Source organism: Sinohyriopsis cumingii, chromosome 6 (assembly GCF_028554795.1).
Source record: "Sinohyriopsis cumingii isolate HCF-2022 chromosome 6, ASM2855479v2, whole genome shotgun sequence".
Lineage (NCBI taxonomy): Eukaryota > Metazoa > Mollusca > Bivalvia > Unionida > Unionidae > Sinohyriopsis > Sinohyriopsis cumingii.
In genome coordinates, this window is record NC_142966.1 from 158,684,652 (window position 1) to 158,710,491 (window position 25,840).

The following is a 25,840-nucleotide window of genomic DNA, read 5'->3' on the forward strand; positions in this document are numbered from 1 at the left end:
AGTATCTTTAAATGGTGCCAGAATATATAGCACCAGCTTCGTTAGCAAAAATTGTCTATCAAATTCCAAAAGTCATTTGACATTGAGAAGAAAACTTAAAATTCTGAACGCTCCCTTAGTCTCTTACTATTACATTGAAAAGAAAAGATAAGCTGTATGCAAGACAAGTACATTACTTCATATCTACATTTAGTTTATCTGGTCAATATTAAAAAGATGTTTATACGCTGTAAAATAGCCCTAAAATGATCTAAATCTGGAACTTGTTTGTATAATTTTAATTTGAAACCGAAGAGCCATCTACACTGACAAAATTCCCTTCTTTACTCGAAGCCGATAAAGCCGATTAGTTTCTCCTCTGTTAAATATTTGCATTGTACGTATGCCTGAAGGTCTTCTTATTACACATTTATAATTTACGTAATAATTGAGAAAAGCATCAAAACGGTGATCAAAAATTTATTGAGTTCTCTGTAGAATAATTTAATATAGATCCGTGTACTGATTAATTTGTTAAAAGTCTTTTTGAATTATATTTGTTTGTGAAAATACCCATAGCCTGTCTGTGAAAATAACCCTAGCGAACGAACGTTATTGAAAAATTGATAAATACGATCAGATTTTAGACATAGAAATACATATACAACTACAATATCCTTCAAGCTTACCAACTTCATACAATTATAGAATTCCTGTCGTTTAGAATATAATGTAAATAATCGAATATCGAATAAATGAACGATAACCAAAAGTGTGTAAAAAGTCAATCATTTTGTAGAAAAGTATTTTTACTGAATTTTACATAAAATACCAAAATATCATTCTTTAGTACCTAAAGAATATTTTATTTTTAAATTAATTAATACTAAGTATGAAGCTGGTAATGAACTCGTTTTTTACAATACTGAATAGTATAATTAGAAGTAAATATAAATTCTTAATACAGTTCAAACCTTCCAATACATTGTAATAAAGAATAGTAAAGGAATAATCACACATTACAAAACTGTTGCAAATGTATCGATCTCAGATAGAACTCTTGCACAAAACACATCACTTTAACATTCTGAACATTCAAAATCCCTATACCCTAGAGAAAATCTTACAAATACAGACAGTTGCTTGCCGGCAAGAAAGACGAGCTTTGAGTTCTAGCGAATTAACTAATTTACACAAAGCCGCATCTCGCTTATATGCGATTTGGGTGAATACCAAATAAGAACATAAGTTTTGCTGACTGTACACTTTCTCAGCTTCCACCAGAACTCAAGGGTTCTAGAACTTTTCTACTGTCTGTTTTCTGGATCTGAATACGTCATTACATAAAAATCTGCAGTAACAGCTTTTTCCATGAAACACGTGAAATTTTACTGATATAGTCAGCAGAAAAGAAATTGATTGCTCAACACACCTTGTTACTGAGTCTGACTTAGAAGAAGAAATGCGTTATGAAACTTCAGGGGACTTTACAATTCCAACAATAAAAAGCACAAACTTTATATAATACATACTTGCATTACAAGAATAAAAAGTTGTTTTTAATACAATTTGGTGAAAAATTAAATCATGACAGGTTGTTTTATAAATTTTATTCTGATATGACAAATGCTACAATAATGTACAATCATGTGTGTAGTAGTAAATGGCAAAGCTTTAGCATGTTGCAATACAAAAGAGGCTGCAAACAGGGTGATCACCTATCCCCATATATTTCCGTTATATCTCCAGAGATTATTGTCCACATAATCCGAAAAATCCAAATATTAAAGAAATAAATATAGATCATTTAATATGAGAAAATTCCGATTACATCCCGCTAAACCTTAAACAGTAGTGAAGACGTTTTAAAGTCTAAATCTGATCTGTATATCAGTTTACAAAGTACTTTCAACTTGGTGTACACAATAAAATTACTAAAACGATTTGGTTTTGGAATAGGATAGAATACAACATTAGATACTGCTCAAAATAAGATATAGATTGAACCTCTAATGAATTCATCGCTTTTGGCATAATATTTGCTTCGATTTATATGATATAAGAACAAAATTATGTATATGATATTAAAAAAAAGAATTATTATCACAGAATTAGATATATAAATCAAATCAACTACTCCAATGATTGAAAATATTGCTTACACAATTGGGAAATAATAATAGCAATACAAAAGGTTGCCACTACCTAAATTAACTCATCTTTAATTTACAGAACCAAAACCCCTTTTAAAAGTGCTACAAGAAATAAATTCGCTTATTAATAAATGTTTTGCACTTTTGAATTCCACTTTGTCGAATATGTGACACAATTTTGACGAATATAGAACTCACTGCTAACGATTAATGGACGGGAAAAAGTGTGCACTATTTGTATGTTAGTCCCAGCTGGGACTCTAATAAATGCAAGTGTGCACTGTTTGTTAGTCCCAGTTGGGACTCTAATTTCAGGTGTGGACTGTATGTATGTGAGTCCCAGTTAGAATACTAATTGTGAGTGTGCACTGTTTGTATGTTAGTCCCAGTTTGAATACTAATTGTGAGTGCACACAATTTGGATGTTAGCCCCGTTTGGGACTCTAATTGCAAGTGTGCATTGTTTGTATGTTAGTCCCAGTTTGAATACTAATTGTGAGTGCACACAGTCTGGATGTTATCCCCAGCTGGGACTCTAATTGCAACTGCGCTCTGTTTGCATTTTAGTCCCAGTTAGAATACTAGTTGTGAGTGTGCACTGTTTGTATGTTAGTTCCAGTTGGGACTCTAATTGCAAGTGTGCATTGTTTGTATGTTAGTCCCAGTTTGAATACTAATTGTGAGTGCACACAGTCTGGATGTTATCCCCAGTTGGGACTCTAATTGCAAGTGCGCTCTGTTTGTATGTAAGTCCCAATTAGGATATTAATTGCAAGTGTGCACTGTTTGTACGTTAGTCCTAGTTGGAACAATAATTGCAAGTGTGCACTGTTTGTATGTTAGTCCCAGTTCGGACCCTAATTTCAGGTGTGACTTCTATGTATGTAAGTCTCAGTGAGGATAATTATTGTGAGCGTGAACTGTTTGTATGTTAGTCCCATTTTGGGTACTAATTGCAAGTGCGCACTGTGTGTATGTTAGTCCCAGTTATGATATTAATTGCAAAAAGTGTATAAAGTTCCAAACATATTGTGTGTGTACAGTGATTAATTTCTTTCTTCGAATATAGCTCTATCATAAAATACATGCACCGTACACCGTCTGTCTAAAACAAAGTGTAAATAGTAATGTAAATCCAAGCAATCCAACATTTCCATGTGTAATCTTATCATGTAACTCTGTCCCTGTATCTTTACATCATCTGAAAATTCAAACTTTGATTTGATCAATTATCCAAGAAAGTTAACACACCCTTGTATGATCTTGCCTGTCCTCTCCTCCCGAATTTCCACCGTCAACTCCGTTCCAGAAAAAATCAATTTAACGAGGAGTTTCATATCAGTTGACAGATCGAATTCTGTCAGTTCCGCATAGACATGTCCGAGGCATATGCATCCTTTTTCATCCACAAATTGAGGATTGGTTTCGGTAGAGGCATACACAGGAAGAAAAACTTGCCTGACTCCTTTCCCCGGTGGATAATATTCTTGGGCCCTCGGATTATTCCCAATCTCGACCACGTCTCCGCGTGTGATGTGCTTGTTGAATAAGTTGTCCACATATTCAACCCTGTCAAATATGAATTTTCTCCGTGCTGGATGAACTCCTTCCTTAAAGCGCATCATTCTTTCAATGCCATAAGTATACCTACATACACGCTGTGATATTACGTCTGGGCTATGGCCAAACATCACAGCTCCTTTTACTACTGCCTCCGATGGCCCTGGTGGAATTAAAATCTTGTCACCGAACATTATACGCATCTTTTTCTGTAAGTAGAGCGATTCGGAAAATCCACCCACCATCAGAATGTACGAAATCTGGGGTAACTTTCGAAGAAGGCTTTTAACCTCATCCTGGATGTTCAAAATAGCCCCATCAAAGAACGTCTGAAACAATTTTGAGGAGATGCATAAACTTCCATGTTTGAGTGAAAATTGGCCTATTTTGGGATGTTGCCTTATATAGTGATACACCGATTGGTCTATCTCTTCCTCAAACAATTCGACTAGCTCGGCCGGGATTCGTATCGAAATATCTCGTTGACTTGAGCCGTCAAAACATCTTTTTTTTCGATCAAAGATTTGAAGTACCAGTAAATAGTCATCCAAGTGCTGATCCTTGTATTTCTCGATTATATCTGCACCAAAAATGCTTCTGAATAACTTTAAGAATTCACTGTCGACCATTGTTCCACCATAATCTCCACCGCACGCCTGATACACTTCCCCTAAGCTTCCGTCACCCAAAATCTTGTGACATGTGATGTCTGCTGTTCCGCCTTGAATGAAAAGAACATATTCCTTTCATATGCAATATTCGCCTTTCTTTTTGAAGGACATATTCAATGAAGATGACTAACAACAATATGGAGTTCTTTTAAAATCTGGATACAGGGAAATTTTATATTCGTTAATCAGTTATTTTTAATATGTAACGTCCCTGTAAGCAAGAAAATATATCTTCTAGAATTAGACTACCTCCTAAATGAGACCTTTTTAATTAGGGTGCGAACAGTGGTTGTAGTGCTGATATACTGAATTAAAATATTGGCAATGCGTTAGTGATAGTTTACTTGTTGTATGCTGAATCAATACCTTCTGTATACATTATAATGATTATCCCAGTGAAACCAATATGTTGAAATCAACGTTGTATTGAATTTTGTGTATACAATTAAGGTGTAGCAACTGTAACATACATATTAATAGCAATATCTGCAAACACTTTTTCCCACAAACTGAAACATGTCAAGGGTATACGCAAAGCTCAATAAAACTCTCTCTCTCTCTCTCTCTCTCACACACACACACACACTGCCTCCCACCCTCCTCAGAAAGAATTCGTTATTTACCTCCAATATCAAGCACCATGTATTTCGTGCTTCTGGAAAGTTCTTGTAGTGCACCACTTTTCCTACAGTATAGCGATGCTGCTTCCGGCTCAAGTGCCAAGGTCAAAAGGTCATTAGAGATACCAGCCTGAAGAAAACTAGACGTGAGACTGTGCTGGATAGATATATAGTAGCATCTAGCAGTCATATTAATAATCAGATACTTGGATCTGTTGTGGTCAGTAGCAATCATAGTACTATTTATCTCTCTAAGTCTATAGTAGCCTGTAGTAGTCACAATAATATTCATATACCTGGATCTATATTAGCTTGTAGCAGTCACATTAATAGTCATCTACCTGGATCTATAGTAGCCTGTAGCAATCATAGTACTATTTGTCTATCTGAATCTATAGTAGCCTATAGAAGTAACTGTAATAGTCAGCTACAATGATCTATAGTAGCCAGTAGTAGTCATAGTATTAGTCAACTACCTGGATCTATACTAGCCTGTATTAGCCATCTACCTGGATCTATAGAAGCCTGTAGTAGTCACAATAATAGTCATATACCTGGATCTACAGTAGCCTGTGGCAGTAACAGTAATATTCATATACCTGGATCTATAATAGCCTGTAGAAGTCATAGTATTAGTCAACTACCTGGATCTATAGGAGCCTGTAGTAGTCACAATAATAGTCATATACCTGGATCTATAGTAGCCTGTAGCAGCCATATTAATAGTCATCTATCTGGATCTATAGCAGCTTGTAGCAGTCACAGTAAAAGTCATTAACCTGCTTGTATAGGAGCATGTAGCACTCATAGTAATATTCATCTACCTGGATCAATAGTAGCTTGTAGCAGTCATATTAATAGTCATCTAGCTGGATCTATAGCAGCTTGTACCAGTCACAAACATAGTCATATAATTGTATCTATAGCAGCCTGTAGCAGTCACAGTAAAAGTCATATAACTGGATCTATATTAGCATGTAGCAGTCATATTAATAGTCATATACTTGGATCTATAGCAGCCTGTAGCAGTCACAGTAAAAGTCATTCACCTGCTAGTATAGTAGCATGTAGCACTCATAGTAATATTCATCTACCTGGATCAATAGTAGCTTGTAGCAGTCACAGTAATAATCATCTACCTGGATCTATAGTAGCCTGCAGCAGTCATAGTAATATTTATCTAACTGGACTTATATTAGACTGTAGCAGTCACATTAATAGTCATATACCTGGATCTATAATAGCATGTATCAGTCACAGTAATAGTCATCTACCTGAATCTATAGTAGCCAATAGTGGTCATAATAATAGTCATCTATATGGATCAATATTAGCCTGTAGTAGTCATATTATTAGTTATCTACCTTGGTATATAGTAGCCTGGAGCAGTTGCACTGGATCTCTAGTACCCAGTAGTAGTCACAGTAATAATCATATACCTGGATCTATAGCAGCTTGTAGTCTTCACAGTAATAGTTGTCTACCTGGATATATTGTAGGATGTTTCAGTCACAGTAATTGTAACATAATAGAGTGTAGCAGACATAGTAATGGTCATCTATATGGATCTATAGTAGTCTGTAGCAGTAATAGTAATAGTCATCTATATGGATCTATGGTAGCCTCTAGCAGTCACAGTAATAGTCATCTACCTGGATCTATATAGTAGCCTGTAGCAGTCACAGTACTATTCATCTACCTGGATTTACAGTAGCAGTCACAGTAATAGCCATCTACCTGGATTTATAATAGCCAATAGGAGTCACAGTAACAGTCAACTACCTGGATCTATATTATCCTGTAGCAGTCATTGTACTAGGCATCAAAATTGATCTATAGTAACATGTAGCAGTCACAATAATAAACATCTACCTAGATCTATAGTAGCTTGTAGCAGTCATAGAAATAGTTATCTACTTGGATCTATGGAACCATGTACATTAATAGTAATATACCGGCACTTATAGTAGATTGTAGAAGTCACAGTAATAGTCATCTACCTGGATCTATATAAGCATGTAGCAGTCACAATAATAAACATCTACTTGGATCTATAGTAGCTTGTAGCAGTCATAGAAATAGTCATCTACATGGATCTATGGAACCATGTAGCAGTCACAGTAATAGTCATCTACCTGGGTCTATATAAGCATGTAGCAGTCACAGTAATATTCATCTTCCTGGATCTATAGCACCTGTAGCAGTCACGATAATACTCATTTACCTGGATGTATAATAGCTTGTAGCAGTAATAGTAATATTCATCTACATGGATCTATAGCACCTGTAGCAGTCACAATAATATTCATCTACCTGGATCTTTAGTACCCTGTAGCAATCACATTAAAAGTCATATATTTGAATCTAAATCACCTGTAGCAATCACAATAATAGTCATCTACCTGGATGTATAGTAGCTTGTAGCAGTAGTAGTAAGAGTCTTCTACATAGCTCTGTAGTATCCTGTAACAGTCACAGTATTAGTCATGTAACTGGATATATAGTAGCCTGTGGCAGTCATAGTAAAATTCATATATTTGAATCTATAGCACCTGTAGCAGACACATTATTAGTCATCTAAATGGATCTATAGTAGCCTGTAGCAGCAATAGTAATAGTTATCTTCCATGGATCTATAGTATCTTGTAGCAGTCATTGTAATAGTCATCTATATTGATCTGTAGTAGCCTGTATCAGTCACAGCAATATTCATCTACCTGGATCTCTAGTATCCTGTAGTAGTCATAATAATTGTCATCTACCTGGATCAATAATATCCTGAAATAGTCATTGTAATAGTCATCTATGTATAGTAGTCTGTGTCAATCACAGTAATTGTCATCCACCTGGATCTATAGTAGCATGTAGCAGTCACAGTAATATTCATCTACCTGGATATATAGAATCCTGTAGCAGTCATTGTAATAGGCATCAACATTGATCTATGGTAACATATTGCAGTCACAATAATAAATATCTACCTGAATCTACAGTAGATCACCTACATGGATCAATAACACCTGTAGCAGTCACAATAATAGTCATCTACCTGGATATATAGTAGTCTGTAGCAGTAATAGTAAAAGTCATCTATATGGATATATAGTAGCCCTAGCAACCACAGTAATCGTCATCTACCTAGATCTATAGTAGCCTGTAGCAGTCATAGTAATAGTCATCTGCCTGGATCTATAATAGCTTGTTACAGTCATAGTAATATTCATCTACCTGGACCTATAGTAGCCTGTAGCAGTCACAGTAATAGTCTTATACCTGGATCAATAGTAGCTTGCACCAGTCACAGTAATAGGCATCTACATGGATCTATACTAGCCTGTAGCATTCACAGTAATAGGCATCTACATGGATCTATACTAGCCTGTAGCATTCACAGTAATAGGCATCTACATGGATCTATACTAGCCTGTAGCATTCACAGAAGTAGTCATCCACCTGGGTCTATAGTAATCTGGAGCAGTCTACCTGGATCTACAGAAACGTGTAGCAGTCACAGTAACAGTCATCTACCTGGATGCATAGTAGCTTGTAGCAGTAATAGTAATAGTCATCTACATGGATATATAGTATCCTGTAGCAGTCAAAGTATCAATAATCTTACTGGATACTGTATCAGTTATAGTAATAGTCATCTGCCTGAATCTATAGTAGCCAGTAGCAGTCACAGTAAAAGTCATCTATTTGAATCTATAGCACCTGTAGCAGTTACAGTATTAGTCATCTACCTGGATCTATAGTATCCTGTAGCAGTCATTGTAATAGTCATCTATATTGATTTATAGTAGCCTGTAGCAGTCATGATACAATTACAGTGATCACAGTCAAGAGTGCTCTCAAAACTCACTTATTTCGACTGCAAGAACAAACGTAAAGACCTAATAATGTTTCCTACCTTAAATAATCTCAGCATGTTTTTTTTAATGTTTTCTAATTTCATGGTGTTTGTTTTTGTAATCATATCATTATATGATTTTTATCTTATAGGTGTTGTCTAATGTTGTAAAACGCTTAGAGCTTCTAAAGATTAGGTGCTATACAAAGTCCTCATTATTATTATTATTATTATTATCTATCTGGATCTATAATAGTTTGTAGCAGTCATAGTAATAGTCATCTACCTGGATCTTTAGTGGCCTGTATCAGTCATAGTAATATACATCTAGCAAGTTCTATAGTTGCCTGTAGTAGTCATAGTAATAGTTATCTACCTGGATCTATTGTAGTTTGTAGCAGTCATAGTAATAGTCATCTGATCTACCTGGAGCTATATTAGCATGTAGCAGTCACAGTGATAGTCACCTACCTGATTCTCTAGTAGCCTGTATCAGTCAGAGTAATAGTCATCTAACTGGATCTATAATAGCCTGTTACAGGCATATTATCTTTTATCTGGTTCTATAGTAGCTTCTAGTGGTCATGGTAATAGTCATCTACCTGGATCTGTAGTAGCCTGCATCAGTCACAACAATACTCATCTACCTGGATCTATAGTAGCTACTAGCAGTCATAGTTGTATTTATCTATATGGATCTATAGTAGCCTGTAGCAGTCACAGTAATAGCCATCTACTTGGATACATAGTTGCTTGTAGCAGGCATAGTAATAGTCATTGACCTAGATCTATAGTATCATGTAGCAGTGATTGTAATAGTCATGAATATTGATCTATAGTAACCTGTACCAGTCACAATAATAGTCATCTACCTTTACTTATAATAGCTTGTACTAGTTATAGTAATAGCCATCTACCTGGATCAATATTAGCTCGTACTAGTTATAGTAATAGTCTTCTACCTGGATCAATATTAGCTTATAGCAGTCATTGTAATAGTCATTCATACTGATCTATAGTAGCCTGTAGCAGGCATAGTAAAATTCATCTACCTGGATCTATAGTAGCCTGTAGCAGTCAAAGTAATAGTCATCTATACTGATCTATAGTAACCTGTGGCAGTCACATTAATAATCATCTACCTGGATATATAGTAGCTTGTAAAAGTCATAGTAATAGTTATTCACCTGGACCAATAGCACCTGTAGCAGTCACTATAATAGTCATCTACTTGAATATATAGCTTCCTGTGGCAGTCACAGTATTATTATAAGCCATAGTAATAGTCATCTACCTCGATATATAATAGCCTGTATCAGTCATATTAATCTACCAAGATCTGTAGTAGCTTGTAGTCACATTAATAGTCATCTACCTGGATCTATATTTGCCTGTAGCAGTCACAGTGATAGTCACCTACCTGAATCTATAGTAGCCTGTAGCAGTCACAATACTAGTCATCTACTTCAGTTTGTAATAGCCTGTAGTAGTCATAGTATTTTTTATCTATCTGGGTCTACAGTAGCTTGTAGTGATCATAGTTATAGTCATCTACCTGGATCTATAGTAGCCTGTAGCAGTCACAGTTATAGTCATTTACCAAGATCTATAGCAACATGTAGCACTAAATGTTTATCCAGATCTATAGCAGCCTTTAGCATCACAATAATAGTCATCTACCTGGATTTATATTGTCCTGTAGCAGCCATTGTAATAGTCATCTTTTTTATTTATAGTAACCTATAGCAGTCACAATTAAAATCATGTACCTAAATCTATATTAGCTTGTATTAGTCATAGTGATAGTCATCTACCTGTATCTAAAATAGCTTGTAAAAATCATGGTAATTGTCGTATACCTGGATCTATAGTAGCCTGTAGCTGTCATAGTACTATTAATCTACTTGGATCTATCCTTGCCTGTAGCAGTCATAGTAACAATCATCTATATGAATATATAGTAGCAAGTAGCAGTCATAGTAATAGTCATCTACGAGGATCTATAGAACCATGTAGCAGTAACAGCAATAGCCATCTACCTAGATCTATAGTAGCCTGTAACAGTCATTGTAATAGCTATTTATATTGATCTATAGTAACCTGTGGTAGTCACAACAATTGTCATCTGTCTGGATCTATAGTAGCCTTTAGCAGTCATTGTAATAGTCATCTAAACTGATCTCTGGCAACCTGTGGCATTCGCAATAATTGTCATCTACCTTGATCTATAGCGTCCTGTAGCAGTCACAGTATTAGTCATCTACCTGGGTCTATAGTAGTCTGTAGCCATCACATTAATTGTCATCTACCTGGCTCGATAGTAGCCTGAAGCAGTCACAGTAATAGTCATCTATTTGAATCTATAGAACCTGTAGCAGTCACAGTAATATTCATCTATATGCATCTATAGTAGCCTGTAGCAGTCATATTACTATTTGTCTATCTGGATCCATAGTAGCCTGTACCAGTCACAGTTATAATCTTCTATAGGGATATATAGTAGCCTGTAGTAATCATTAATAGTCATCCACCTGGATTTATATAAGCTTGTAGCAGTCATAGAAAACGTCATCTACCTGGATATATAGTAGCCTGTAGCAGTCACGGTAATAGTCATCTACCTGGATCTATTGTAGCCTGTAGCAGTCATAGTACTATTTATTTATCTGGAACTATGGTAGCCTGTAGCAGTCACAGCTTGTTGCTGTCATAGTAATAGCCATCTACCTGGATCTATCATTATAGCTTGTAGCAGTCTTGGTAATAAATACCTGTATCTATTGTGCCAGTGTTAATCATAACGTTAGTTATCTTATTTAATTAGCTCATGACTTTAATTTTCGAATACTTCATAGGCTACAGACTTGATTTGCAAGAACTGCACGAAGATATTTAGATAAATTTATATATTTTTATTTGTTATCTTCTGTTCTTCGGGATCGATACCATGCACTGTGCAGACACACTGGGTTAATAGAAAAAAATACCCAGAATTCTTCTCGAATGAACACAAATAGTACTTGGGCTCTTCTTTTTATTTTTCTATAATTATGGTCAATTTATGGGTGGATGGTATTTATCTGACTGTTGTCCTATATCTTTCATTACCCATGTTTATCGGGAATGGCCCAGGTGACAACATTTAATCATGCTTATTTTAGCATGATACATATAATTGCAAAACATGCAAGCACACGACATACAACATAATCTGTTGTACCCTTGCCAACTTGATAATATATACATACATACACATCACAATATAACATTGCCAGGGTATAACCACCACGTGGTTAGAATTATTGTTATAAATTCATGTTGTAAAAGCAAGTATCGTTCAAAGAACCAAATATTTAATATTATTGTAATATGTGTGGTACTATATCATGCTACAAAGTCTTTGATACCTTGTTGGCTGCCTCCCTCATGAATTGCTTAGAACTATCGTTCCAAATAGCTGGGACCGTCAACACCCAGTGAATATCCTCCAATGATATATGTACATGTTCTTCCCCAGAGTTAAGGAAGTCAAGAAGATGCCGTTTCAGGAATAAGATAGCAAGGGAAAACACTTCTAAGGCGTGCAGATTCTTTCCATTGAAGTCCTCTATTAACATGTCTCTATATAATGCCTGAATAAGAAATAGAGCGCATGCTATATATTGTCTACATGATAATGTAGAACAATTTTCCTAATGCAGATTTTTTCAGTATATACAAGTACGTGGAAGACTACTTTGCTTCCATTGTAGACATGTATTAACATTACAATTGCGGAATTTGGTCGTCTCACAATGAATGAACATCAGAAGCTACTATATATTCAGTATTCGATATTTTTGTTTTGGGGGTAAAATTTATGATTTGCATTTACATATTCTTTTTTTTTTTTCTTCGTTAACTTTACATTATCATAATCGTGCAGTATTTTTTCTTACTGCACGGCTTAATATTCCAAAACACGTGTAACTCTAAATATTATTGTTTATTGTGAACCACTTTGATTGTAAACCAACAATGTACGCTCATGTAGAAGACACATTAGATTGGTTTGTAAATAATCTGAACAAGCTGATTCGTCTATTTGAAAGTAGAGATGATAACGTTAACGATGCGGACGAGTTCACTGAGTCACAAATGAAACTTTCAAACAAGCAAACGAATGCAAGTGATATTCACACTGTCCCCAACAAACGTGATAACGCAGTATTGAAAATACCATTCTGATCATTTAAACAGTTATTTAGAAGAAATGTTTGTATCCTTTCCCAAATATAATGGTTCAGACTATAACCAGTGCTGTAGCGTAGGAAAGCGTATTGATATCGCATATCAATAAGATACGAATCAAACATCATAAACAAATGAAAATTTCTGTACTTACCGATCAGAGTGGTTCACTCATCAGTTCACGCGTTATTGGACAAGATTTCCATGTAGGATATCATTGCACTAGTAACAACATTACTTGCCATATTTCCAGGACGGAATTATTTTTCTCCCAAGAATATCATATATTAGAGATCTCCTCGCAATCGTTACACACTTCGTTAGACTGAGTTGTGAACTTTAAAGTACCGCAGTTTACCATAAAACTTTTTCCAAATTAGAACTAATGAAAGTTAAAAATCAACCATATAAAAGATATTAATTACTTATACTTATTGTTATTTTCACATGACATCCATCAGTTAAATGTAATAATACAGTAATAATATCAAATGATTTTATGTTTCTGTTTTCTCATTCGTAGAACTGGGGCCCCGAGTGGCCGAGTGGTCTCGTAGGTCGGTGGTTCATTCTGGGGGTTTCCCGGGTTCTACCTCCATCATTTACACTGGCCACCATGTATAGCCTATCTTGTGCTGAAAATGGCGTTAAACCCTACAACAACAACAACAACATTCGTAGAACTAGTGAACTTAGAGTCGACTGGGCACTCCATTGTCCTCATTAACATAATCGTATTAATGCGCGTTTACAAATATAAAAACTCGTGGTTCGAGATGCTCATAATGCAATATTTGCAACACGCAACAAGTAGAGCTTGTTTTTTGTTTTTGTTTTTTGGAGGGGGTCTTTTTTAAGAACAACATATATAGCTAGATTCTATTGAAATAATTATTCAGATTTTCGTTAAAGAGTACAAAATCTTATGACCATTACACAGAATGATAGGCAATACCTAATGAATATTGTGTTTTGAATCTGCTAACTATATTGCAAAAGTACCGGATTATTTTAATTTAAATTGAAAAAGATTGGGTAAGAAAAATAATCTGTCGGTGTTTACACCAAGATAAGGAAATCCCAGTCGGGGGTTTGTGAATACATTTTTGTCTCCCTACGAGGCGTTACCGGGGTGTGTGTGTGTGGGGGGGGGGGGGGCGTATGTAACCCCGAGACTGGGATTTCCTTGTATTGGTGCAAACCCCAACATAGATTCTCTTAACCTAGGCTGTAGCCTTTTACCAAAGCAGGGCAGAAAGTTCTTGAGTGGTAATTTGCAATCCTCTGTTGTGTACTTTACCATTTTACTTTCCACACTAAATACTGAATTGTCACATTACTTGTTCGTGTTTTGAAACGGACAAAAATGTTTCTCACTTAGACATTGTATTCTAAGGTCGGATCGAAACGGATTGACGTGTTTTACCAACCCAAAGTCGCTTTACAAAATTCAAGCAAAGCATGGAGTCTCTCTTCCAATCAGAAGAGAGCGTTGCATGACGTCAGAGGCAGTATATAGGTGCCAAATGTTCGTGAGCAGTGAATCGAAACGACATAGTTTGAATATGACTGAAGTTACGAAGACGATGTATTGGGGTACGCATGCTGCGGCTACGAAAACCACGATCATGCTTCCAACAAAGAACGATTTTTGCTTGGATTTAGCGGATTTCCTATCGCAAAAATTGTTACCGCTATTCAGCTAAGAGATAAATAGAAGGAAGAATTGGACAAATTTTTCCAACAGCGGAAAGAATCAGAACGAATCCTTGTGATTCAACCACAGCAAGAGGAGGAAAGAATAAAACGAGAAGAAGAGAAGATAAAAGTGCGAAGGAGCAAGACAAGAGAACGAAGGTGAAAACCAAATGTTGGGTGTGCTATAAGACATTTCGGCAGAGTTAAGGTATCTGAAATAAATGTAACAAACTTCTTTAACTTGACCGAAGAGAACGAGATCTTCACGAGCTAAGCACTCCAAACCATCCATCACTACCTCTACGCCATCACTGAGATGCCAGCAGCAATGACCACTACCAAAACAATCACAGTAGCAGGAGAAGAAGTAAGACCTGGTTATGGGAAGAATTTGAGACAGTTACAACTCATGTCCAATCTATAAGCTAGTCAAAATGAACAAATACCGTACTGTCCTTTTCAGGGCCATCCACGTCTCTAGATAAAAGATACTACTAAAAGATTGCCAAATGAAGTAAAACTTCAATCCCTTTTCCCATCATGTTTGAAGGATGTGCATGTTATGAGTGGGAGTGGGCAACGCAGAAAAGTATTATTGATACGCAGTACCAAACGCATTATACCACAAGCGAGTATTGCTTCCAGACCACAACGCTTTACCGTACGGACACGGCGAGCGCCAGTATACAAATTTTTCAAGACGACAGTCACCAAGAAAGATGATTACTTCGACACAGCAAAGAATACTAATTTCCCGTGTTCTTGCCTGATTATTGCGATGGTGCCAGTCGATTGAACACATTTGGAAAAATGTCCTACGGATAGGACACGATTACCTACTCCAAACGTTTCAGCTAAAACATGATTTGTCTACTTTTTGAACCTGATGCCTGAATAGGATACGAAGTACATTTTTTCGGTTGTGGTTTGATGGACCTATCTATCCATAAAGATTCAACTATCCTGGAACATGCTAGGTGGTCGCCGCACTGTCCTTACCTTTCTTTGGCTGCTCCACCAATCACACTACGGTACATTTATGGCGGCAGCTTAAAGAAGGTAGTACCGGTATCAAATGAAGAGCAACAAAAAGACTTCAAAGACCAGGTATAAAAGGGAAAGATTTACAAGACTGAAACTTCCTCATTCAACAAGAGGACGTCGACCAGTGAACGTCGAAGAACGGGGACGAGCTACCACGTGCGGCCAGCGACTTACCATACGATATGGAGAGAATGGCACCAGCCCTACATGGACTATTTGTACGCAGTGGATAGCGAGGACACTGCAGAATTACTTCACTGGAAAGCAGCCTTTGGTGAATGACGAACAATGGTTTTCTACAAAGCCATGGAGGGGTTATTTCAGATCCCTAGCTGGTACTTTGACGATGTTGCATGACGGGAGCATGAAAAACATGCTGCATGAGCGGATACGGGGAATCGCAGAATTGTGGAAAGAACACAGACAGTTGTCCGTAAATACCTACATGACAAACGGTCTCCACTATTGAATAATAGTGGAGTATACTGCTGTAGTAAAAGGAACCTTACTCTGCAGTACTCAAGCAAATACTTACCAGCTGGGAAGTAAGCAGTCCGGTCGTCGATTTGGACTCTGAGGAGAGGCCTTTCAAGAGTGGGACCGGCCGACGAATGTGGGACTAGACGATATTACACTGTGAACCAAGTATTGCCATATTTCTGAAGACCTTTGGCATACTCGATACTGAAAAGGTCGAGCAACTTAGCAAAATTGCCTTAGAAAATCATGCAGTTTCCATCTGGCTGGAAACTGCTTTAGATAAAATCTTTATATTTGAACCTAATTTGATCTTTTCGATACCACCATCAAAATTATTATTCTTCAATTTGTAGTATGCGTGATACAAACTATGCATAAGTCATCTTGACTTTACTAATTGGTTTTTAATTAGTTTATCGTATGTACACTTTGTACACTAAATTCCAACTTCTTAAAGAAGCATTTTCAATTTTTCTTTTTACTCAGTTGATTTGATTAATTGCACAGGTGGCTTACACAAACTTGATACTTTTATTGTCCATTAAAATAACTGGACTATATTTGGTTAAGTACGGGCTGGCGTTTCAGGGCCCTGTGCGCTTGCGCCTGCTGCCGGGTACCTCTCATCCCTTGCCTCTCCCGGATTTCCTGTACCGTGACGAAGATGTGGAATCATTTCCACCCGTCTAAACCCAGATGTCCCGATATGACGTCATAGTGGCGACCAATTGCTATGTGCGTCACATACTGCTTTGGTAGACACCTGGCTCAGTGGATAACGTTCTGAAATGTTATATTTTAATATGAGTGGCTAAATTAAATAGTGCTCTGTGAGCATGTAAATGCTTGGGGGATGTGGCACCAGTTCCTTCCCCCAGGGTTAATTAAATAGCCTGCATCGTAGGCAGAACTTAGTGGTACATGTACTTATGTACGAAAACCACTTAAATTAGTCAGTCAGTCAGACAGAAACTTCGCTGATATGCAAACAAGAGGTTCAAGTTTAGTAACAAATTCGAATGCAATGTTGTGCCTTGCGATGGTATCGATGCCGTACCCTGCGACATCCTCGATGCAGCACGCCATGACTGCTTCTCTACTACTACTACTACTACCACCACCACCAAAGAAAGTGGTGCTGTTCGTGTACCACCCTACATGTGCGAAAGAGATGCATGTGCGAATCTACTAGCATACCTTTTATGCATTTACGCGTACGGGAGTGTAGCTCTTGTTCCATCCCTTACGATAAATTAAATATCCCACGGTGTGGTCATTAACTAGTCGAGCATGCCCGAATGGGCGAATACGGCTCAAATCCCAAGATGATTCAAATCAAGTCTGGCCATTCTTCGTTGACTCGTCAACCAGTAAAGATATCAGAAAAGACTGTTTAACTGAAGACACCGAATTAGGCAGAACCTGATCAAGAAGCCAGAGGAACTGGAGAACGTGAGGATGTTAAAAGTGGCCCAAGACCTAATTGAGTAAAGAAATAAAGGAGGTAGAATCGAGAAAGTAGACGGAGAAGTATAGACAACAGAAACAGCAGAGACAGTAGCAGCAAGAAAGTGGCTCTGTAGACCTAGAATGGACACAAAGAAGTTTTCATACGCTTTCTTTAATCTCAGCGATACGGGGCCGTTCTTGCTGACATTAAAAGGAATTGCCTACACAAAACAGCCATTTACATGGCTACCCAGATCTCAGGGAAAGAGACTTATCCATTTGCTATTTTGTATAATGTATTTTGTTTGTTTGTGAGTGTGTCTTTGTCTTTTTCCTCAGCAAATATACCGTTTCCTTCTCTGGTGTGTGTTTGTTTGTAAGAGTATAATAGTGTGCCTATAAACACTTCCTACCCTTGCTTGAGTGATACCCGGTGTTTTTGTATGTTTATGTATGTGTTTGTCTTTGTCTTCTTCTTCACCAACAAATATCCTTGCATTCTCTTGTGTGTGGTTGTATGTAAGGGTATAGTGTGCTTGTTTGTTGTAATGAAAAAGGTTGAGAGAAAAAGTTTCTTTTAGGTCCGCACGATATATCTTTTCCATGTTAGGGTCTTGTAAGTGGTGTGTAGTTTGTGTAAAGAAAATTTTCCTTCACGTCCGTGTTTCTCGAAAATAAAGCGATGTTTTGGTCAGTCTGGCTACTGCGTTTCGGGACTGTGACTCCCTCCCGATGTGGAAATAAAGCCGTCGCGCATACCCAAACGGGTGATTGCGACGATGATCTGTCCGTCGATCTGGCTACCCATCGTTGAAGGATCAACATCCAAGGAACGAGCAGAGCGCAATCGTTAATGGAACTCCAGATGCACCCAAAAACTGTTCCTCGCCTCCTGGACGAGCTGTCCATTGACGTTTTGGCAGAAGAAACTTACCTAGAGGAGGAGGAGGGATAAGAAGAAGGAAGAGGAAATGGGCGTAATCCTTCTGATGAGCCCATTTCGCCATGTGAAGTATGCGATGAGGACACCACCGGAGAAACCACTACACACGTTCTCGGTACCTCAGACCGAGGAGTGAGACTTGGAGTTGGAGTAGGAGCGCCGAGAGTGTGAACCTCAGCGACGACAGCAGCATCCGCAAACACTCCAAGTACGGACTAGGGATATATTCTTCACAATCCTTCAAATAGAAGATTGGGAGAGTGAATCGAATCAACCAGCTTTGGAAATCCCGATATTCACAATTTCATGGGACAATTACTGAAGAACGTCGCTGTGTTTGGAGCTTGGTCTGGGAGTTGCGCGCATTACCCAGGTGCACTGGAGGAAAATGAAAATGGCCCTTTTCAGATCTAACGAGATCTCCAGAAAAAAAGACTCATCATTTTGCCAAAAATTATGTGTGCATGTGTTTGTGTGCGTGTGTGTTTCTTAAAACAAAAATACCCATTTCCTTCTCAAAAATGTTTGTTTGTATGAGAGGATTTAGTGGTGTGGCTATAAGCACTTATTAACTTGTGTGATAATGTGTGTTTTTTTAGGTTTGGTGTATGCATGCGCTTGATTGTGTATGTCTTTGTCTTTCCTCACAAAAAGTTCCTTCTCGAATGTGTTTTGGTATGGAGTATAGTGGTTTTTTTAAATAGTGTGTTGGCATGTAAAAAAGCTGAGAGTTTCTTTTAGGTCCCAGTGATAACATTTATTTTGGATGATTTGGTCTTGAAGATGATATGTATTTCGTGTGAGGGGATGATGTCCTTTACGTTTGTACTATAGGCACATAAAGCGACGCACTCATCATTGGGTTTAAACAATTCCAAGATCAATGAAGAAACTACTAACAACAGTAGTTATACAAGTCAGGAAAAAGAAGAGAACCTAACAAACCATCCGAAACAACTAAGGAATAAGAATCAAAAAGGTCAGAAAAGGCATAAAAAGCCCCCCAAAGGAAAGAAAAAGAAAGAATAAAAGCTGAAAACCAGGTCAAGAATAAAGAACTTTACAATAAAGGAAACGGAAAATTCTCCCTCCATTGCAGTCAAGAACCAGGGACATCAAGATCAACAAAACCCCACAATTAATCATAAATAGAAGACGAAGAAACAGAAAAGCTAATCAAACAATTAGAATCACAAAATTGGAAACTCTCATCAAATGATAAAGAGTACCTAGATAAACCAATTTTCACATCTCCGAAGGTAATGGTAAGAAACCAATTAAAGGCGTACAAATACTAAATGGACCAAAACAAAGGATGCAAACAATGCCATTATGGTGATAGAAAGGTCGCGCAAGGAAAATCCTGATAAACCAAAAATGTCTGACAAACACAATCAAGAAAACACAAAAGAAAGAAGAAGAAATCAAGAAGACAACCAATAAAGAAAACTGAAGAAACAAGGCGCAATATCGCCGAACCGAATGAATGCTATACGTACATAGTAAGAACAGGAAATTTACAAATCTAAGCAATAAAAGCTTAGCAAAAGAACTATCCAAACATCATTTCGGATAATACAACATCATCAGGACAAAACAAGTATACCTGATAATATGGTGCAGTACTGCACAGCAACTGACCAAATACTTTGAAATCACAAAATTAGGAGGGATAGAAGTAAGTATTACAAAGCCTAACTCTCTGAAAAGGGAAAATATATCAACCGCCCCAACAGGAACTACCAGCCAATTTGAAGATACCGACGAAAATGGCGAAGAAGAAAACACACCGTGAGGATATAAATCTATACTAAAATTACAAGGACGACACAAATACAAAAGTATAGAGGAATTAGGTGAAGAGTTGACCTACTACAGGAATACTATTAAAAGCGCCGTTAATCTCAGAAATGGACAATGCTTGGAAACTTCGACAGTCCTGCTAGAATTGTATACACCACCGCCGCTGAAGGTTACACTAGGACCGTATGGTAGATCATAAATGTTAGAAAAATACGAAACCAAACCCCATTTCTGCAACAACTGCAAAAGATGGGGACATTTTAACAACCAAATGCAGAAGCAGAAATAGGTGCAACCATTGCGGAAAATGCCACACAGGAAAATGCACTAATCAAATGCCTATATGTGCTAGCTGCAAAGGAAATCACACTCCAAAATCAACAGTGTTTATTCTACACCAGGGAAAAGGAGATAATCAACCTCATGAACGAAAAGAAAATAGATTACAAACAGGACAAGTACATATTTGATCAGACAAACAAATGGACATCAAGAATGAGGAAAGAAGATGACCAAAATGAAAACCAATGTAATGTACTAGAAACGGATTAACCCTAACTATTCATTGATCAAACAATCGATAGTGTCAGGTAACCACTTAATGACGAGTTTACATTACATGAATGGAAAAGCAATATCTAGCAAAACAACTACCTCTCCCGGTAAAGATCAGTTAAGATACAAAATTTATATAAAAAGCCTACCAGAAAATATGGAAATAATTACAGTAGACCTCTTCAACCAAATCTGGAATGCAGGACATATTCCATCTAAATGGAAACAGGCACTAGTTATAGCAATCCCAAAACCGGGAAAAGACCCATCAAACCCAAATTCCTACAGATCACTTTCCCTCACTAATAATATATGTAAGAGTATGGAAATAACGATTAGAAATAGACTCAAATATCACCTTTAAAAAAAAACTTTATCACAACAAATCAATGTAGATTTAGAAATAAAATGTCAATAATTGATTAACTAATTCGATTAGAAACTAACATCAAATTAGCCTTCAACTCCAAACGTAAATGCGATAGACATTTAATCGCTATATTTTTAGACCTAGAAAAAGCATTCGATCTTGTTTGGACTAGGGCACTTATTGTTGCCAAACTCAATCAATAAGGAATTACCGGTCGAATGCACAAATGGATTGCTAACGTCTTAACAGGCCGGCAAACTAAAACAAGAATAGAGAATCAATATTCGGACACATACAACGTTGACAATGACACCCCACAAGGAAGAGTTATCAGCCCAACCCTGATTAATATAATGATTAACGATCTTGGCAAATCCAAATAATTTAGACTTATCCCAGTTCGATGATGACAATGGAATTTCGAGACAAGGTAATCCGGACAACTACAACATCATCAGTGAAATTCAAGTTAACCATCACGCTATTGGAGACTGTGCTGACTAGTGGGGATTCAAAATTTCGACCAATAAAACTGTAGGAATGCTTTTCTCCCCCTCAATACAGAAGGTAAAAAGATACCCGATTTTAAAACAACAAAACTCCCAAATACAATTCGTCAAAGTAACTAGATTCCTAGGTATGCTTAGAAGAACACCTAAAATGGAAAAACCATTTAAAAGACCTAATAAGAATATATAATCAAGACCTAAATTTACTTAGGAATATAAGAGGAATAACCTGGGGTGCTGACCAAAATAACACTACTCAAACTAAATAAAGCTTTATTTAGATCAAAATCTGAACATGGGTCTCAGGTCTACAACTCGGCAAGCCCATCAGTACTAAAAGAAAAAGTAGACAATATCAAATACCAAGCCCTCAAATTATGTACGGGATCCTCAAAAAGTACCTCGAGGGAAGAAATTCAAATACTTACAGAAGAACTCCTACTGCAACTAAGAAGGGACGAACAATTACTAAGGTATGCAGCAAGGACATTGATCCATGAAAACAACCGTCCTGGAATAAAGGCTATACAAAAATGTAATAAAGACTTTAGCAAAAAAAACTGGTTCCTTTCCCACCGGGAGGAAGACACATTGATGACATGCAAAGATAATTACAACTAACCAACTTACAAGCAGATTCAATAATATACTTAGATCCGACACCATGAAGAAATCAACCACCTAATATCAATTTACAAGCTCTAGACATAGGGAAAAAGCAAGACAATGCATTTGCAATTCTATCAGACATTAAAAGCACAAAAGAATAAAACTACCCGAAGTATAATACTATTTAAACAGATGGATAGAAAACTATCGAACTAAATCGAACTGCCGTTGCAGTTATCATCCCTGACGCCAATATTGAGTTTGGAAGCAGACTACCTGGCGGAAGTTCCATCTACACAGCCGAATTCTTAGCGATAATTAAAGTCCTTAAGTGGATCATCAACTTAACCGATATAACCAAAGACCACCTTATAATCACGGACTTTCTAAGTGTCCTAAAATTCATAGAAACAGATAACTTTAAATAATGGCAGAACGAGTTTTCTTCGACATGTAAATATATATGCTGAATTGAATTGTGCTTGTCACTTAGCCTATTTTGGCAATGCAGTGTGTCATGGAAAACATAGTTCTACCATTCGATCTACCGTTTATGAAAGTTGACAAAACAAACAAGCACTCATCTTTTCAAGGCTGACTCAAATGTAACTACCCGGTATGACCCAACCTATAATATACTCATTGTATAGAGTTAAAAACATGCGTTTTGGGGAGAACGAATGTAACAATGTCCGACCTATTTTCTCTCAGTTGCTCGAAGAGTGCAATAGAACAAGACTTTGTTTTGGTGCTGTTTTCCCGTCTATGGTTTTAGGGGAATTTCGTAACACTGCTTGTAGCATAAGGCTTGTGCTTCAAAACATGAGATCTCTTAAATTTGAGAGTAGTTTTAAAGCGAATGTTACTTGCAGTCAGTCGAAAATAAATATAACACTACCCTCTATGAAATTGATGAATGAAAACAATTGCCCATGAACATTTCTAATAGAGAATGTATTACTGTCTTTAGAACTACAAGTAAATTTATCCTTGTCCTATAATACCGCAAAAAAAATAAATAAATAACAAAACCAAAAATGGTGCCAGACGTTCCTTTTTTTATACTGTCCTCTGCAGTCTCTCCCCCCCCCAACACCCTTCACCAGACAAAAGTACCGTCCCTTCTATCATCACTCAATAAGTTTTTGCAATTAAGTACCGCTCCCCACCAATTGCATTTTTGTTCCAATTGCCGCAATTTGACTGGAAGGGTCACCAAGTGCAATTTGTGACCATGTTAATTTCCGTTAACGCTGTAGTGTCTGTTTGTGCTTGCCTATGTTTATATTTGTGTATACTAACGTTTTCAACTCAACCTTGACCCATCCATTTCCTTTTGACCCCATCAACCCCAAGCGACTCACCATGTTAACTTCCCTTGTCCCCTGAGTGTATATCGCATCTTAAATTCCCCTTGAGGCTTAGAGGTTCTCCCAATTTTAATTCACCTTGAGGCTCAAGTGCCCCTCCCAAGTTAAATTCCCGTTTGGGGCTCAAGTGTCTATTCTGGGTCTCAATTATCTCATATTATTATTTATTGTTTCCCGATAAATTGCTGATTTAATTACGTTGCGGATGTTAAATGGCGAGCCTAAATTACTAAAGGCCTGATAGGTTTCTAAACGCGTACCTGCATCCAATGATATCCTACCTGATTTTGCAATTGGGATTTGATGTACAGCTGCATTTTAAATTTCTCGAAATAGTACCACCTCTTTGCCGCTCTTTCCTTTGCCAGACTCAAATACTTATTCTCTGCCTTCTTCCCAAATGAATCAAGTTTTCCCGTTGGGTCCAGAAGCACAGCTGTAGGTGTCTTTATATCGCCATTCTCCCATTTGAAAGCGAATACTTCCTTCGGTTTAGATCTAAACGAGAAGGCATATCCGCTGAATGTAGTTCCAAAGTCTATAGCTGCAACAACGAGGGTACTACTTTTTCTCAATGCTGGACTCCTGTCTTCGGTAGCATGTGTAAATAATTTTTCATTTCGCTTCTGTGAAATAAAATAAAAGCAAAAACAAAACCAAGCAAACAAATAAAGAAACAAGCAACAACACAAGCACAATATATACAACAAATGCTAGAAAGAACTTTTACAATACGCAGTGGCTAATATTTTACCGCTAGCGCTAAATGTAAATAGGTCTCTAGTTAGATTATTTGTTTTAAAAAATCCCCTCTCTTTAAGACGTTACTTTCACAGCAGCATACGAAAGAGTGAATTGTAATTCTTTCTTCTTTATGAGCAGGCGGGTCAGGTTGTGTCGAATTATTTTAAAATAATTCATTAGATGATTGATTTATTTTGATGTGATGATGTAAAAGGCCATAACTATTTTCCTTTTGTGATAATTCGTCTCTTTCTACAATCGTTAGTAATGATAGACGATGAAGTGGTGTCAGTGGGAATCAACATTACGGCCGTCGTCTTGGAATGATGACCATATGGCTTCAAAGGTAATTTACATTCAGGCGATACGTTTTGTTTAAAGAAATGGCCGTGTGGCCTCAAGGAGAATTTAACTGATGGGTCTGCTTAGGGTCAAGGGAAAATGTTGAGTTAAAACTACACTTGTTAACCAATATATCATAGGACTGACCAACACCACATTTACTATCCAACACCCGCGCTTACTAACACGCCGTTGTAGTGGCCAACGCCCACATTTATCAACCAACGAAAAGAGTAGTAAGGAACACACACACACACACACACACACACACACACACACACATTATTCTTACAATCATACTTATATAACAAACACAATTTACCCACAAACATACTTATAATATAAGTAGCTGTAAAATGGAGAATTTGCACAGTCAAAACATTGTTGCTCCGCATCAAACACCCCATAGCCATGCCATTATTGACAGAAAAGGGTAGCTATTTTTACCCCGAAACGACACCCTGACCCTGATCATAGACACATTATATACTCAACACGCCAAGACCAATACCCCACATGTAATTTCCAACACACTGTACATAATGACTAATATCCCACATACACTATTCAACACACCATGTATAGTAACCGATACCCGATCTATACAATTTAACAGGCTGTGAATGGTGATGAATACTTAGTCATGTACTATTCATCACCTCACACTATACTATCTACATACCGTGTGTTGTGACAAAACCCTATCAACATGCCGTGTGTAGTGACTTCACTATACCATCAACACCCTGTGTGTAGGGACCAATACCCCTTATATACTATCCAATACGCTGTGTAGTGACAATACGTAATCATCTACAGTCCATCACCCCACAGTATGCCATCCGCACGCCATGAGTAATA

At 37.2% G+C, this 25,840-nt stretch overlaps 1 protein-coding gene across 1 annotated transcript in view; it reads right to left on the reverse strand.

Moving 5' to 3' along the window:
- Nucleotides 1-444: 444 nt before the first annotated feature.
- LOC149798374 (heat shock 70 kDa protein 12A-like) overlaps nucleotides 445-25,840 on the reverse strand; it is a 45,254-nt gene continuing 19,858 nt past the window's right edge. Inside the window, exons 4-7 of the mRNA XM_089963534.1 lie at nucleotides 24,175-24,519; nucleotides 12,241-12,465; nucleotides 4,987-5,113; nucleotides 445-4,413 (exon numbers count right to left, since the gene is read on the reverse strand). Coding sequence (XP_089819660.1) covers nucleotides 3,362-4,413; nucleotides 4,987-5,113; nucleotides 12,241-12,465; nucleotides 24,175-24,519 — 1,749 coding nt within the window. The 3' untranslated portion in view covers nucleotides 445-3,361. The remainder of the gene's footprint in view (nucleotides 4,414-4,986; nucleotides 5,114-12,240; nucleotides 12,466-24,174; nucleotides 24,520-25,840) is intronic.